General features: G+C 54.9%; 1 protein-coding gene across 3 annotated transcripts in view; it reads right to left on the bottom strand.

Moving 5' to 3' along the window:
* The window catches only part of SEPT9 (septin 9), a 174,943-nt gene that overhangs the window by 101,373 nt on the left and 60,905 nt on the right, over positions 1-12,665 (bottom strand). The window contains exon 1 of one of the 3 annotated variants that reach the window (XM_003786090.3): positions 1,387-1,637. The exons of the other annotated variants lie outside the window; for them this stretch is intronic. Within the exon in view, the coding sequence (XP_003786138.1) occupies positions 1,387-1,441 (55 nt within the window). The 5' untranslated portion in view covers positions 1,442-1,637. Of the gene's footprint in view, positions 1-1,386; positions 1,638-12,665 lie in introns of those variants that run through there. 3 annotated transcript variants of the gene reach the window in all.

Here is a 12,665-nt window from a genome sequence, read left to right on the forward strand (position 1 = left end):
TGTTAGAGCTGAAGAAGGGCTCCCACCGCTGAACTGACAAAGTAGATGCAATGATGTCTCATGCTTTGCAGCGTATGCTGGCCACTGGTCACTGTGCTCGATCCCTCCATCGCCCCAGGCCCAGTTTAGAAGCACAGTGCTGGCAATCTGCTTGGAGTTCAGCCAACCCAATCATTTGGTCCCCTGGAGGCTGTCCTCTGCTGCCCCACCCCCCTGCCTTCCGCCTCCCAGATGGGGCTGACCCCAGGTGGGCCTTGTGGACCGCTCAGCTCCAGACACCCAGATTCCAGTGCTGGCACCCGCCATGAAGGGCAGAGGACCTCAGCCCCATCACCTGGCTTGGCCTGGCACCTGGACATCTGTTACTCCTTTCAGCCCCGCCTCTCCCTCTCCAGTCCCACAGAGGGCTCTGCCCAAGTCTGCCTGGGAGGGGCGGGGTCTCCAGGTCCCCGCAGAGGCAGGACCGCCCCTCAGAAAGCCTGGCCCTCGAGTGAGTGGAGACTATTGTGTGGGTTTCCCTTCCGACTGCTTTATTTACTCCCTAGATGCAGGACGCAGAGCCCAGTACCGGCAGGGGAGTCACGAGGACTGCACGAAAGCGCGTACACACACAGGCCCAGGTACCAGGATGCCGGACCCATGCTCTGAGGGAGAAGCCCCCCAAGTCTCTCCACACTTTGTGACCCTCAAAGAGAGAAGAGAGCCTACATGCTCTCCCTGCCCGCACACAGGCCCCCGCAGTCCCCCACAGCTTGATTCTGGCAGGCAGATGAGGCTGTGCCTGGGCTGGAGAGTCCGTGGGACATCCACCCTGGACCCCGCCACAGCCTGGGCCGTGTCCGCTTGGTGCCCCCGGCCCGTGGGCTGCGCAACTTGGCGGCCCTGCCTAGCCTGGATTCGGTTCAGCTCCGGCCCGAAACTGGCGTGGGGGAGGGGAGGACTGTCCACCCACAGGAGGCGGCCGCCCACTCTGTCCGAAACAGAACTAACTCCCTGCCCAGCCGTCCGGCCCAAGAGGGCCCGAAAGCCGCCCGGGAGCGGACTGATTAATTCGTCGGAGTGAAACTGCGCTCCCTGGATAGATCTGAGGAAGCTCCTGGAGCCCTCGAGGAGGTGGCTGTCGCTCGGCAAACACAAACAACAATAAAAGGAAGGAAACCGGGGCGAGCTCGGAGTCCCGTGAGGGTGCGCGGTCACCCTGGGTCCCCCGAACGGGGTCCTCCACGCAGGCGACGCGGGCGTGGAGCCAGAAGGCTCCGCGTTCTCGGCAGGAGGGCGCCTCCCGCGAGGGTCCCGCCTCCCCTCTGCTCGGCCCCGTCCCGCGCCAGGCCCGCCTGGAGGGTCCCCTAGCGCGCCCGCGGCCGCGGCGGCCGGCCAGGAACCCACCTTCGAAGTCCGAAATGATTCCGTCCAGCTGCGCGTTGACCGCGGGGTCGGACATGGTGGCTGGTGGACAGTGGGTCCCGCGGAGGGCGGCAGTGAGGAAGCGCCCTCGGCCGGGCCCTGCACGCTGGCTGGGGCGCCCTGAGCTCCTGCCGTGCAGAGCTCGCCGCCCGAGCCCCTCGGCCCCCGGCTCCACTGAATGAATGGGGGAGGAAGGCGGGCGCCCGCCCCTCCCGCCGCCCGCCCCGCCCCGCCCCCGCCTCCCGGGCGGATCAGGTTCCCGCACCCGCCGACCGCTCTGCGGTCTCACACTGGCTGCTGCGCCCGCCTGTCAAAGCCTGGCCTGGGGGGCTGGGGCCTGAGCGGCCGCCGGGAACTGGCGAGTCCTGAGCACACGATCCGCGCACCCCACTTCTCCCCGCCTGGCCCGCGCCCAGGGGACAGAGACGGACGCAGCCTCGGCCCCTCCCCGCGGACGTCCCGCTGCGGCCAGATGTGGGCGGATGTGGAGGCCGGGCCGCGGCGCGGGGGCGGGCGCTAAGAGGGGAAGAGATTCCTCCCCTTCCCCGGGCTCGGGGTTTCTCCTGCCGGAGGTTTTATTTGGGCAGCCAAACAAAGTTTGCCTCCACGCACTCCACGCCCGCAAGGGTTAAGCGGTGGCGCGCGCGGCTCGGCCGGCGGGCGGGATCCCGGGCTGCGGGTTCAAGAGGGGCGCTGGGCGAGCTCGGCTAGCCACGCGGTCCCACGGGAAACCATCACTTCCCACCCGCCGAGGGCGCCCCTCCAGGGTCGCTGCTGCAGCCCGAGGCTGGGGGGCACTGGAGAAAGCGCTGGCTCGGACAGAGGCGAGTGCCACCTCCCCCTTCCACAATAAGGGCCTCTAGGAGGAAAAAGTCTACTAGCAAAGAGGGACGCTCTCTCAAAGTCTGAAGGAAGGAGCTAGGAACAGGGGGCGGGGGGGAGGGTAGCTGCCGAGAGCGCAGCCTCTCCCTGGGGCCAGCAGTCTACTTACCACCCACTTGCCAGACAGCCCTAAACTCTGACTGCAAGGCAAGCAAGTCCTAGGGGCTGGGGACAAGAGGATGGTTTACACTGAGAACCTGAGAAGCAACAGGCTTTCCTCCCCAGGAAGGGCCCTTCAGGTCTGGCCCCTACATCAGAAGGGTGTGTCTTGCACTCCCTCTGGTGAGCCAGGTACCCACTCCTTCCTGCTCTCCCTACAACCTGTTACCTTAGACCCAGGGCCTCTGCACAGCAGGGAATAACAACACACACACACACACACACACACACACACACACCCAAGCAGGTGGCAGCTCTGCAGTATGGTCCCCTGAGTGTGTGGCATGGGAGTGCCCAAGAGCTCAGCCTGGGTCTGGGTTTGGTTACTGCCCACTCTCCCTGCACCTCCCTGTCTGGAAGATCCCACATGTGCCAGGTGCTGAGACCTGCAGGCCACCTGGGGGGTTTGGACCCCCTTAGGTGGGCACTGGGTCTCCTGCAGAGAAGGAACAGGTGTGATGGGCTTTTTAAGTAGTGAGTCCTTTCTTTTTAAGAAAAGCGATCACTCCCTCTCTCATGCTTTGGATATTAAGAACTATTTTCCACCAAGTGAGTTCGTGGAGATGGGAACTGCAAAACCACAGACATTTCAGATGTGTGCACACCCTCGTCTGCCTGAGAGCCTGGGTCTCAGAAATGAAGTTATTACTGCCATTAATAGCACCCAGGGCATTCCACCCCAGCCCAGGGCATTTATTGTCTGAAAATCAGCACCTGGGCTGTCAGATGGCCCACCCTGGGTAGGGCCATCTGTCCACCCTGCACTAAGAGATGTGAAAATCCAGTCCCTGAGAAATTTAACCTAACAACTCAGCCCCCTGAGAAGATGCCAGGTCCCTGGGACAGCATCCAATGTGGGCCACAGCATTATTCACCGGTGTTTTTATAAAAAGCACCTGGTGGGTGTAGACACACCCATGCGATTGTTCTCCCCAGAGCTGGTGTGAGGTTCTTCCAGATTAGCTCAGGGTCAGCTTATTGTGCATTTTGCATCTCTGCACACAGCGGAGTCCCTGGGGAGCCCACCAGGGTGCACGCCTCACCCACAAGGGAACCCAAAGGACAATGGCAAGAGGGAGGCCAGAGAGTGCCCACCCACTCCATCCCCAGCCTCCACCCCCAGCATTTTAACCACTCAGGCCCACATTACCAGGACTAGGAGCCTACAGGTAAGGAGATTCCCAAGCTCCTTCAGGAAGCCCAACCCAGAGCATGGCCACACTCCCAGCCAGGAAGTTAACCCTTATATCTAACTGACCACTCTAACTGTACATCACTTATTTCTATTGTTTTTTCTGTCCACAGAAGAGATGAGAAACAGCTGGGCACCACTCTTCAAGTCATAATTACCTTTTCCAAAGTCAAGGATAATTCAGTTGCTCCTTGGCCTTCTCCCTTTCTCAGCCAAAGTCATCCTTCCCCAGCCCTTTAATCATCCCCCAGGCTGTCCTTTGATCACAGCTGAAGGCTGAGTCCAGTCTGGGGCTCCAGGGTTTTAATGAGACCTGATTGCTATACAGTGGTAAGGTACCTCCAGACCCCCTCTCTCCTGGGGCTGGACAAACAGTTCGGGCAGAGACACTGGGCAGATAAGATGAGCAATAGAAGCAGAGAGGAAAATAAGTGTAAATTTGGGAAGAAGAAAAGAACTGTAAGGCTTCTGCCTGCTGTAATGGTGCATCCTTCCAGGGTCACAAGAGGAGGCAAAACCATTTGCAGGCCTGGCCTACCTCCCAGGTGCACCAAGAGAGGGCTGAAGGGTGACCCCCAAAAGAAGATATTCCCACCTGGAACCTCAGAATGTGACCTGGGTCCATAAGAGGGTCTCTGCAGATATAATTAAGGTTCAGATCTCAAAATCATCCTGGATTAGAATGGACCCTAAATCCAAGGATAAGTAAGTGTTCTCACCAGAGACAGAAAAGGAAGCACAGAGACACAGAGAGAAAGGCAAGAGAAGATCGAGGCAGAGATTGGAGAGATCCAGCCACCAGCCACAGGCCACGGGCCACGGAGCATCTGAAACCACGAGAAGCTGGAAGAGGCAGGAAGGACTCTTCCCGAGAGCTTCAGAGGAACCATGGTGCTGCTGACTCCTGGGCTTCAGACCTCTAATCTCCAGAACCATGAGAGAACAGATTCAGTTTGTAGTGGCTTTGTTACAGCAGCCCGTACAGGAACCCCACGCAGACCTTAAATTCCCATCAGAATCATTCCTTAGGTCAAAGCTTCCTATTGCAAATTGTTTAATAAGTCAGAAAACCTACACTGTCAGGCAGATCGCTATCCCGAGGGAAGGGCAGTGGGAACAGGAGTCCCATGAAGCTCACTCCAGGCCTTTCTGGAAATGGGAAGGAGCAGGTCTAAAGAGTAATCCCCACAAGTCGAGCCACCCTGGAACGAAGGTCACGGAGCCTGGGAAAAGAGGGAGGGAGGAAATCCATGGGCGGAAACAGCCGTTTGGCACATGCACCAGTATCCTGACCTGGTGTTCCCAGGTACAGCCCTCAGTGGGGACACTGAACTGGCAGGGAAGCTACTCAGCAAATGGGGTTGGAGAACAGAGAAAGGTCGATGAACCTTTGGATAGGATGTCCCATTAAGTGAGGGGATCTGTGTCCTCACAGACAAAGGCTTCTCCAGGGCCGGGGCCATATGGTCTCATCTCTGCCTCGGCCCAGTACACCATAGACCAGTGAGCTCCAGTGCCTGGGCTCTGTCAGTGGCCGCGCCTTCCACAGTCCCCAGTCTCCCCTTAGACCCCCATCTGAGTGGATGGTGCCACCACCCATCTAGCCACTTAAGCCAATATCTAGGTATCACTTGAGTCCTCTCTTTCCCTCCCCCCCAACATGCAAAACATAGTAAGTTCCTACCTCCACATAATCTGCAGACAAGTTTACACTCTCATCTTCCAGCTCTATGCTGACTAACCTTTACTAACCAGCAATCTGGAGTCTACAACAACCACATCTGTGTGTAATTTGTAGCATTTGCCTATTCCTGTGGTGTAAATACTCCCACCTCAGCCAATATGTTACCGGTAGGACACTATTAAAGGTGATGATGGGAAGAGATGGGCAGTGGCTACCAAGACGGTGTTTCTACAATACAAGTACCACCTCAAGAAAATAACCTCAAGAGCACAATCACTAAATGTGGCCAGAAAAAAAAACAAACCTAGGAAATGATGCATTTTGTGTATTTGTTACCTTTGTTTGAAATATAAACATATAATTATTTACAAGTAATTTATATAAGTCTAGTAGATAATTTAATTTCAGTGTATTTTTCTAATAAAGCAATGCATTTTTATTATGATAGAATACATATAAAATTTGCCATTTTAATCATATTAAGTTTACAGTTTAGAGACATTAAGTAGGTTCACACTGTTATACAACTTTCCATCTCTAAAACGTTTCTCAGCTTGCCATTCATCCCTCAAAGGACACTTAGGCTGTTTCTACCTTTGAGCCATTGTGAATAATGGTGCTATGAATGAGGATATGAAGGCCTGGCACGGTGGCTCATGCCTGTAATCCTAGCACTCTGGGAGGCCAAGGCAGGAGGATCGCTTCAGGCCAAGAGTTCAAGACCCAGCCCAAGTAACAGCAAAAACCCTATTTCCATTAAAAAAACAGAAAAACTAACAGGGCATGGTGGTGCAAGCTGGTAGTTCGAGCCATGTGGGAGGCTGAGGCAAGAGGATCACTTGAGCCCAGGAATTTGAAGTTGCCATGAGCAGTGATGATATCTCCACACTCTAGCCCAGATGGTAGAACAGATTCTGTCCCCAGAGGGGGGAAAAAACCCACATGGATGTACAAATATTTGTGGATATACAAGTATCTCTTTGAATGCTTGTGTTGAGGCATATACCCCAAAGTGGAATTACTGTAGCCATATGGTAACTATATAATTTGCAACAAAAAAATAGCCAGGTGTTGTGACAGGCGACTGTAGTCCTACCTACTTGGGAGCCTGAGGCAAAAGAATCTCTTAAGCCCAAGAGTTTGCGGTTGCTGTGAGCTATGACACCATAGCACTCTACCCAGGGCAACATAAGACTGTCTCAAAAAAAAAAAAATTTTATACAATTTAATTTTATATTTTTAATAAAATATACTTCTTTTTTTTGTAGAGACAGAGTCTCACTCTGTTACCCTCAGTAGAGCACCATGGCATCACACAGTTCATAGCAACCTCCAGCTTTTGGGCTTAGGCGATTCTCCTGCCTCAGCCTCCCGAGCAGCTGGGACTACAGGTGCCTGCCACAATGCCCAGCTATTTTTCTGTTGCAGTTTAGCCGGTGCCAGGCTTGAACCCGCCACTCTCAGTATATGGGGCCGGCGCCCTACTCACTGAGCCACAGGCGCTGCCGAATAAAATATACATTTTATATACAATTTATATATAATCAATAAATTATATATATCGGGTGGTGCCTATGGCTCAAAGGAGTTAGGGTGCTGACCCCATATACCAGAGGTGGCGGGTTCAAACCCGGCCCTGGCCAAAAGCTGCAAAAAAATTAAATGAATAAATAATATATAGTCTTACATTGTACTAGTTATGTATAATTTCATTTTTAATAAAGGCTGTGCAGACAGCCAGCCCCGGCTTTCTCTCAGCTGAACAGCTCTTGCCGCACAGCCATCCTGGCTCTGGGTCCCGCAGGATCTCCTAACTGGCTTGCTGCTTCCTCTTTTGCTTCCTTCCACTCAGCTCTTACAAGGAGGCTTTACAGGTGGATCAGATGGTGTTCCCTCCCTGGCCTCATGCTTTGAAAAATATGCAAACTCCTCACCAACAAGTCACCCTGCTGGCCTCCTTCCCGCCTCTGCCCCAGGACATTTATCTGCTCCCTATACCCAGATAACACCCCTTAGTCTCCCCCCTGCTGGTTCCTGGCCACTTCAGTCTTAAATGTGGGAGGGACTCTTCCAGTGCCCCCCAGGACACTCCTGGAGAAAGGTGCTCGTCACCTCCAGGCATGCAACAGAGACTCCCAAACACCTGCTCAATCCTGTGGAATGACAAAGTGCAGTCCCCTTTGCAGAATGACTCCTGATGGGGCACCCGCCCAAAGGGCAGAGGAAACCACTGGATCTCTCACGGACCCTTTGCACGCCTGCCAGCCAGCAAGCAGACCAGTCTGAGCCTCAACATGTCCAGGGCTCTGCTTGGGCCAAACCCCTGGATGTTGTCTCCCTCTTTGTCACCTGTGCTGAGAGCAGCACCAGGCTGTGGGCCACTAGGTCTCAGGACACTGCTCGTGTTTGAATCTTTCTATGCAGTGTGACTGTGACCAGTGTGAGGCCACAAAACCCCCATCACACCCTTTGCCTGGCTGCTTAAATATAACCGGGAGGTTTCACTTCAAAGGAGCATAGGACTAATCCATTCCCCAAACCTCCCAGTTATCACCCAGCCTGCTTTGTGCAAAAAATTTACAGCAAACCCTGAGCATAGCAGCTTAGGCTCTTATCTTAGAGGCAGGGGACTTTTTAAACAAAGTATTAGTCTTCTAAATTCATGCTTTCCCAAGGAGGCTTCTGGCCTTCAGAGCAGTAAGCATTTTGTGCCCTGCTCCAAGGCTCCCCACCCCCAACTCACCCCAAGCCCCCAGTCCAGTGCTTGGGCTGAATCAGCCTGGAGTTCCCCAGGCTCTGGGCTCTGCCCACATGACCAGCTCTGCTGCAGGCTCCCATTTTCCGTTTCACTGGTAAATTTTACTGCAATCATATTAAACCTGATGAGACCCTGGGATTGGGCTGAAGGGGTCTGTGCACACAGACGGCAAAAGGACTAGGTGGAAACTATGACCCTCCAAGATGATCCTTACCAGCGAAGCCCCTGGCTTGTGTGTCCGGAGCATCATTAGTTTATTTGCACAGCCAGTAAGTTTTTATTTATTTTATTTTTTGCAGTTTTTTGTTTTTAGCCAGAGCTGGGTTTGAACCCTCCACCTCTGGTATCTGGGGCCAGCACCCTACCCCTTGAGCCACAGGTACCGCCTATCCAGTAAGCTTTTGATGGGACATTCAGATGCCTGGGATGCCACTGCTGGCTTTGTGAGTTACACCCAGATGTGGTGGGGGAGGAAGAAGACTCTTCTCTTTATGGCTCATGTTTTCTTCCTGATCATTCCTACTGTACCTGGTCTCACAACCCTCCACTCCTATTCCAGCCCCCCAAGACAGGGCTTTGGGATGGTGGATAAAGTCCCCATCTCCCTAGCAACCATCTGAGGCAGGAGGGACAGAGATGAGGTGGGAGATACAGTCACCAGTGCATACCAGCTGATGGAGAAACCCTCCAACCCTTCCAAGGGCTCCATAAAGTCACACAAAGGGCTTGGCAGGACTGGCCAGCCTGGAACCGACCAGCCTCAAGGCAGCCAGTGACTAAAACACACCTCTTGCATCTCTGGCTGTGCCAGCCTGCAGACTCCTCACCCCTAGGGCTGCAAGGACACTTGGCTAGACCACATGACTGCCAGGAGGGCCAGGCTGTCCCAGGGGCCCTCAGTGACTTGGCCTCCCTCCATTTTTCTCAAGCAGTCATCTTGCTCTACGCCATCTGAGGCTGGAGGCAATTTCCCCCTGGTGCAGTGTGGGGACATGGGCTGAGTCACCAGCCTGCCCTAGTTCCACGTCAGCGTCAGCGGGAACAACAGGAATCCAAGCCTAGAGGAAAGCACTTATTTTTAAAGTCACCACTGACCTAGACGAAGCTGTCCCCTGAGAGCACCCCTCCCTGCCTGCCTTTGTGGCTGCAGCGTGTTCTCTAACAATGCCCTGCTCGCCCCCCTCCAAGACCCAGCAGGTGGAAGGAAAGAGGACTGAAGTGGGAGTGGCAGCCGGGAAGGGTGAGAAGGAGCCTCCCTCCCTCTTCCGCAGCAGCTCAGAAGGGCCTGCAGGGCTCTCTGCCACCTACCACCCTGCTGGAGCCCTTCAATACCTGTTCCCTAATCACCCACCCCCCTGCTCCTGAACATCTCCAGGAACGGGGAGCTCAGTTCCTGTCAATGCCACTCATGAGATCTTTGGCAGTTTGGGCAGTTTAATAGAGAGAGAGAGAAAGTTAAAGTACAGTCAACCTGACTGTAGCTTTCACCCATGGAAACAGGTTGCCACATCATTCTTTCCCAGAGCATAAAGTGTCCTCAGCAAAGACGGGGAACCTGACTTTGGGAACCTAAGAGGGACAGAACAAAGCCTGCTCAGGAACCCTGGAGGAGAACTGGTTTCCCATCAATTGTCGCTGTAAGGAAATGTTTCTAGAAACAGCCTGAGCAGCCTGGGCCTGAAAAGCTGAAGGTAGTTCCTAGAAGCATGACACCGAGGTGGCAAGTCTCCTAGGCACACCTGGGCTCTGCCTCAGGACCTCTGGGTGCTCCAGAACTTTTTTCTCGGGGAAAATCCAGGGTTTGAGGGAGACGGAGGATGCCCCGTGCCTCTGCCCATCTCTGCAGAATTCAGTGACCTCCACCAGGAAGTCCAGGGCACCGCCGGGTTGAACTGTGAGCTGGCATGTCCCACCCTGGCTTCCTCCTGACCCCCTCTCCTAGCGCCTGCTGGCCACCATGGGCCATGTGTTGACACCTCCAGGAGAGGATGGAAGAACACAGAGGAATGGCTCAGGTCTGCGGCTCACTCAAAAGAGGCTCCTGGGAACAACACTCACAGCCAAGATGTGTGGGGGCCGCACATGGGCTGGGTTGGTCCACTCTGCTCCTGGCCCACCATGAATTGAGAGGAGGTTCTGTGTCACCAAGCGCACCCTGTGCCCCACAAGGATCCCAGGGGAGAGGGCAGCAGCTCTGTACCTGAGGGGCAGACTCCCGTTCTTGGCCGGACTCCTTGGGAACAGAACGCTCTGCTCTGCGTGGGAGGCAGGCAGGAAGTGCGGGGTGCACTGGCTGGGCCCCCTCCAGACAATCTGCTATTGCTTTCTCTGGGTAATGAAATCTTCCCCACCCTGAGTGTTGCTGGAAGCCAGCCGGCAGCCAGATCAACCTAAATGGACCATTTGTCCCCCCTGTGAAGTGACCTCCCGGGGACTTAATGGGTTTGCTGTTAACACACCACCTCATGCTCTGCCCTTCCCGCCGCCCCCCCCCCCAAGCATGAGTCACTGGCCTCCATGTCTTGCCCCAGCCAGGGCCCTGGCCTGTAGTTTGCAGACCAGGCTCTGTGAGGAAGGGACGAGCACAGATAGCAGAGGCTGCCGGGCCCAGACCAGAGCCCACCAGCCTACCCAGCTGCCCCGGCAGTGTCGGTATCTGGGGGCTCTGGAAGCAGAGGGGTGGCCTCCTATGGCTGCTCCATGGTCATGGGACCCACCAGTGTGGGGAGAGGCCACGGAGAACATGAATAAGACAGGCCAAGGCCTCTGAGGACCACTGCCACCTTCCTCCCTCCGTGTGCTCCATCCTGGGACTACACCACAGTCAGAGGCAGGTTCGGGGAAAGCAGGAAGCTTGTTTGTTGTTTTGGGTTTTTGTGAAGGTTTTTTAACTTTTTTTTCCTCTTTCTTTTTATTATTTTTACCCCAAGTTCACCTATAGCTGCGAGCTTGTTGGATTTTAATTAATAACACTCTGTTTCTTTTTCTTACTGGGCTCTGGGCTCTGGGGAGGGAGAGCTCAGGGGCCTCCTGACTAAGCCCCTCCCTGGGTCTTGGGTGCTCCAAACCTAAACTCCACGCTGTTTGGGGATGATGACCTTTCTAAAACGTAAACCATGACCTGCGTAGGCCTCCAGGCTTCCTATCACCTGCCAAGTACACAGCAGGAGCCCACCCTGCTCTGGCCTCTTGCTGGCTACTCCTGCCCCATCTCCTGAGCCGGTTCCTGAACTTGGAACATGCCCAGCTGCTCCCACATCCCCACACACCAGGTGCCAGGCCTCTGTCCCTGCCTTTGTGTTTCCTCTGCCTGGCAGGCCCTTCCCACCCACCCCACCCCCACCCCACCCCCGGCCTGACTCTGCCTCAGTTCCTCAGGTCCCAGCTCAGATGTCACTTCTTTTAGGAACTTGCCGCTTCCTGGAACTCCCAGATGGAGGGATTCTCCTCTGGACCCTTCCTGGGTTTTCCCAGATCCCAAGGCAGCCTCTAACTCAGGGCTTACTGTCCACATGGCATTCGTGAGAGTCTCCACTGGTATATGATGCACTTGTGAATGGAAAGCCCTTTAGAAGGCAAAGGAGCCCTGTGCGCACATGATGGCATCACCTGCTTGGGACAGGAATGCACAGGGAAGGCTTCCTGCATCCTCCCAGGAGTCAGAGGCCAGGCAGCAGAGGGGGCTTTGGGCAGCAGAGACTCAACAATGGGTGGCAATAGATGACCGTGTCCTCCTGCTGCAGGGAGCCTGGACAGGGAGATGAAGCAGCCAGCATCACTGCTCCTCTACCCCAGCAGATGGGCCAACTTCCCAGCACAGCTGTTTTCCAGCAAAGAGAAATTTCTCACCTTCAGGAACAGGGTGGAGACATTCTCAGACAGGGCCACATCCATACTGGTCACAGGGACCATGTCTGGGTGTCTGTGGCTCATCCCATCGGTGCTGCCACCTGGGCCTCCTGTCTTAAGCACAGCCCAAGGTGGGAGGCAGGTGAGACAGGGACCTGCCTGGGCAGCTGGAGCACAGATCTGCACACAGCACAGGCGCACCATTTTCAAGGAGGGAAACGTGGACATATGAGGCCAAATCACCAGATGTCAGTACATCTCGACAGGCTCTTGGTCCCCCCTTTCTCACCAGTGAGGAGGAAACCTATAGAGCCTGCACTATACATGTGGTCTTCTGAGCCAGCAGGGGTACAAGGCCCAGCAACTGAGAAGACAGACTACTGATGATTAAGAATCTAGAAGATTTATCTAGGAAAATCCAACTTTGTCCAATGGGACCTAAACTCTCAGAACATACGCCCCTTCCTGTGAGCCTTTCCCAACGCTCACACTCTCATCCCAGTTGCCACTGTCACCTATTACAACAGAAACCAGTATCAAATCTTTCAGGAAGACTTTCATTAATTAAAAAAGGGTGGGCTCGGCGCCTATAGCTCAACCGGCTAAGGCGCCAGCCACGTACACCTAAGGTAGCGGGTTCAAATCCAGCCCAGACCCACCAAACAACAATGACGGCTGCAACCAAAAAATAGCCGGGCGTTGTGGTGGGCGCCTGTGGTCCCAGCTACTTGGGAGGC

The sequence above is a fragment of the Otolemur garnettii genome, unplaced genomic scaffold, assembly GCF_000181295.1.
Source record: "Otolemur garnettii isolate 467f Iridium unplaced genomic scaffold, OtoGar3 scaffold00018, whole genome shotgun sequence".
Lineage (NCBI taxonomy): Eukaryota > Metazoa > Chordata > Mammalia > Primates > Galagidae > Otolemur > Otolemur garnettii.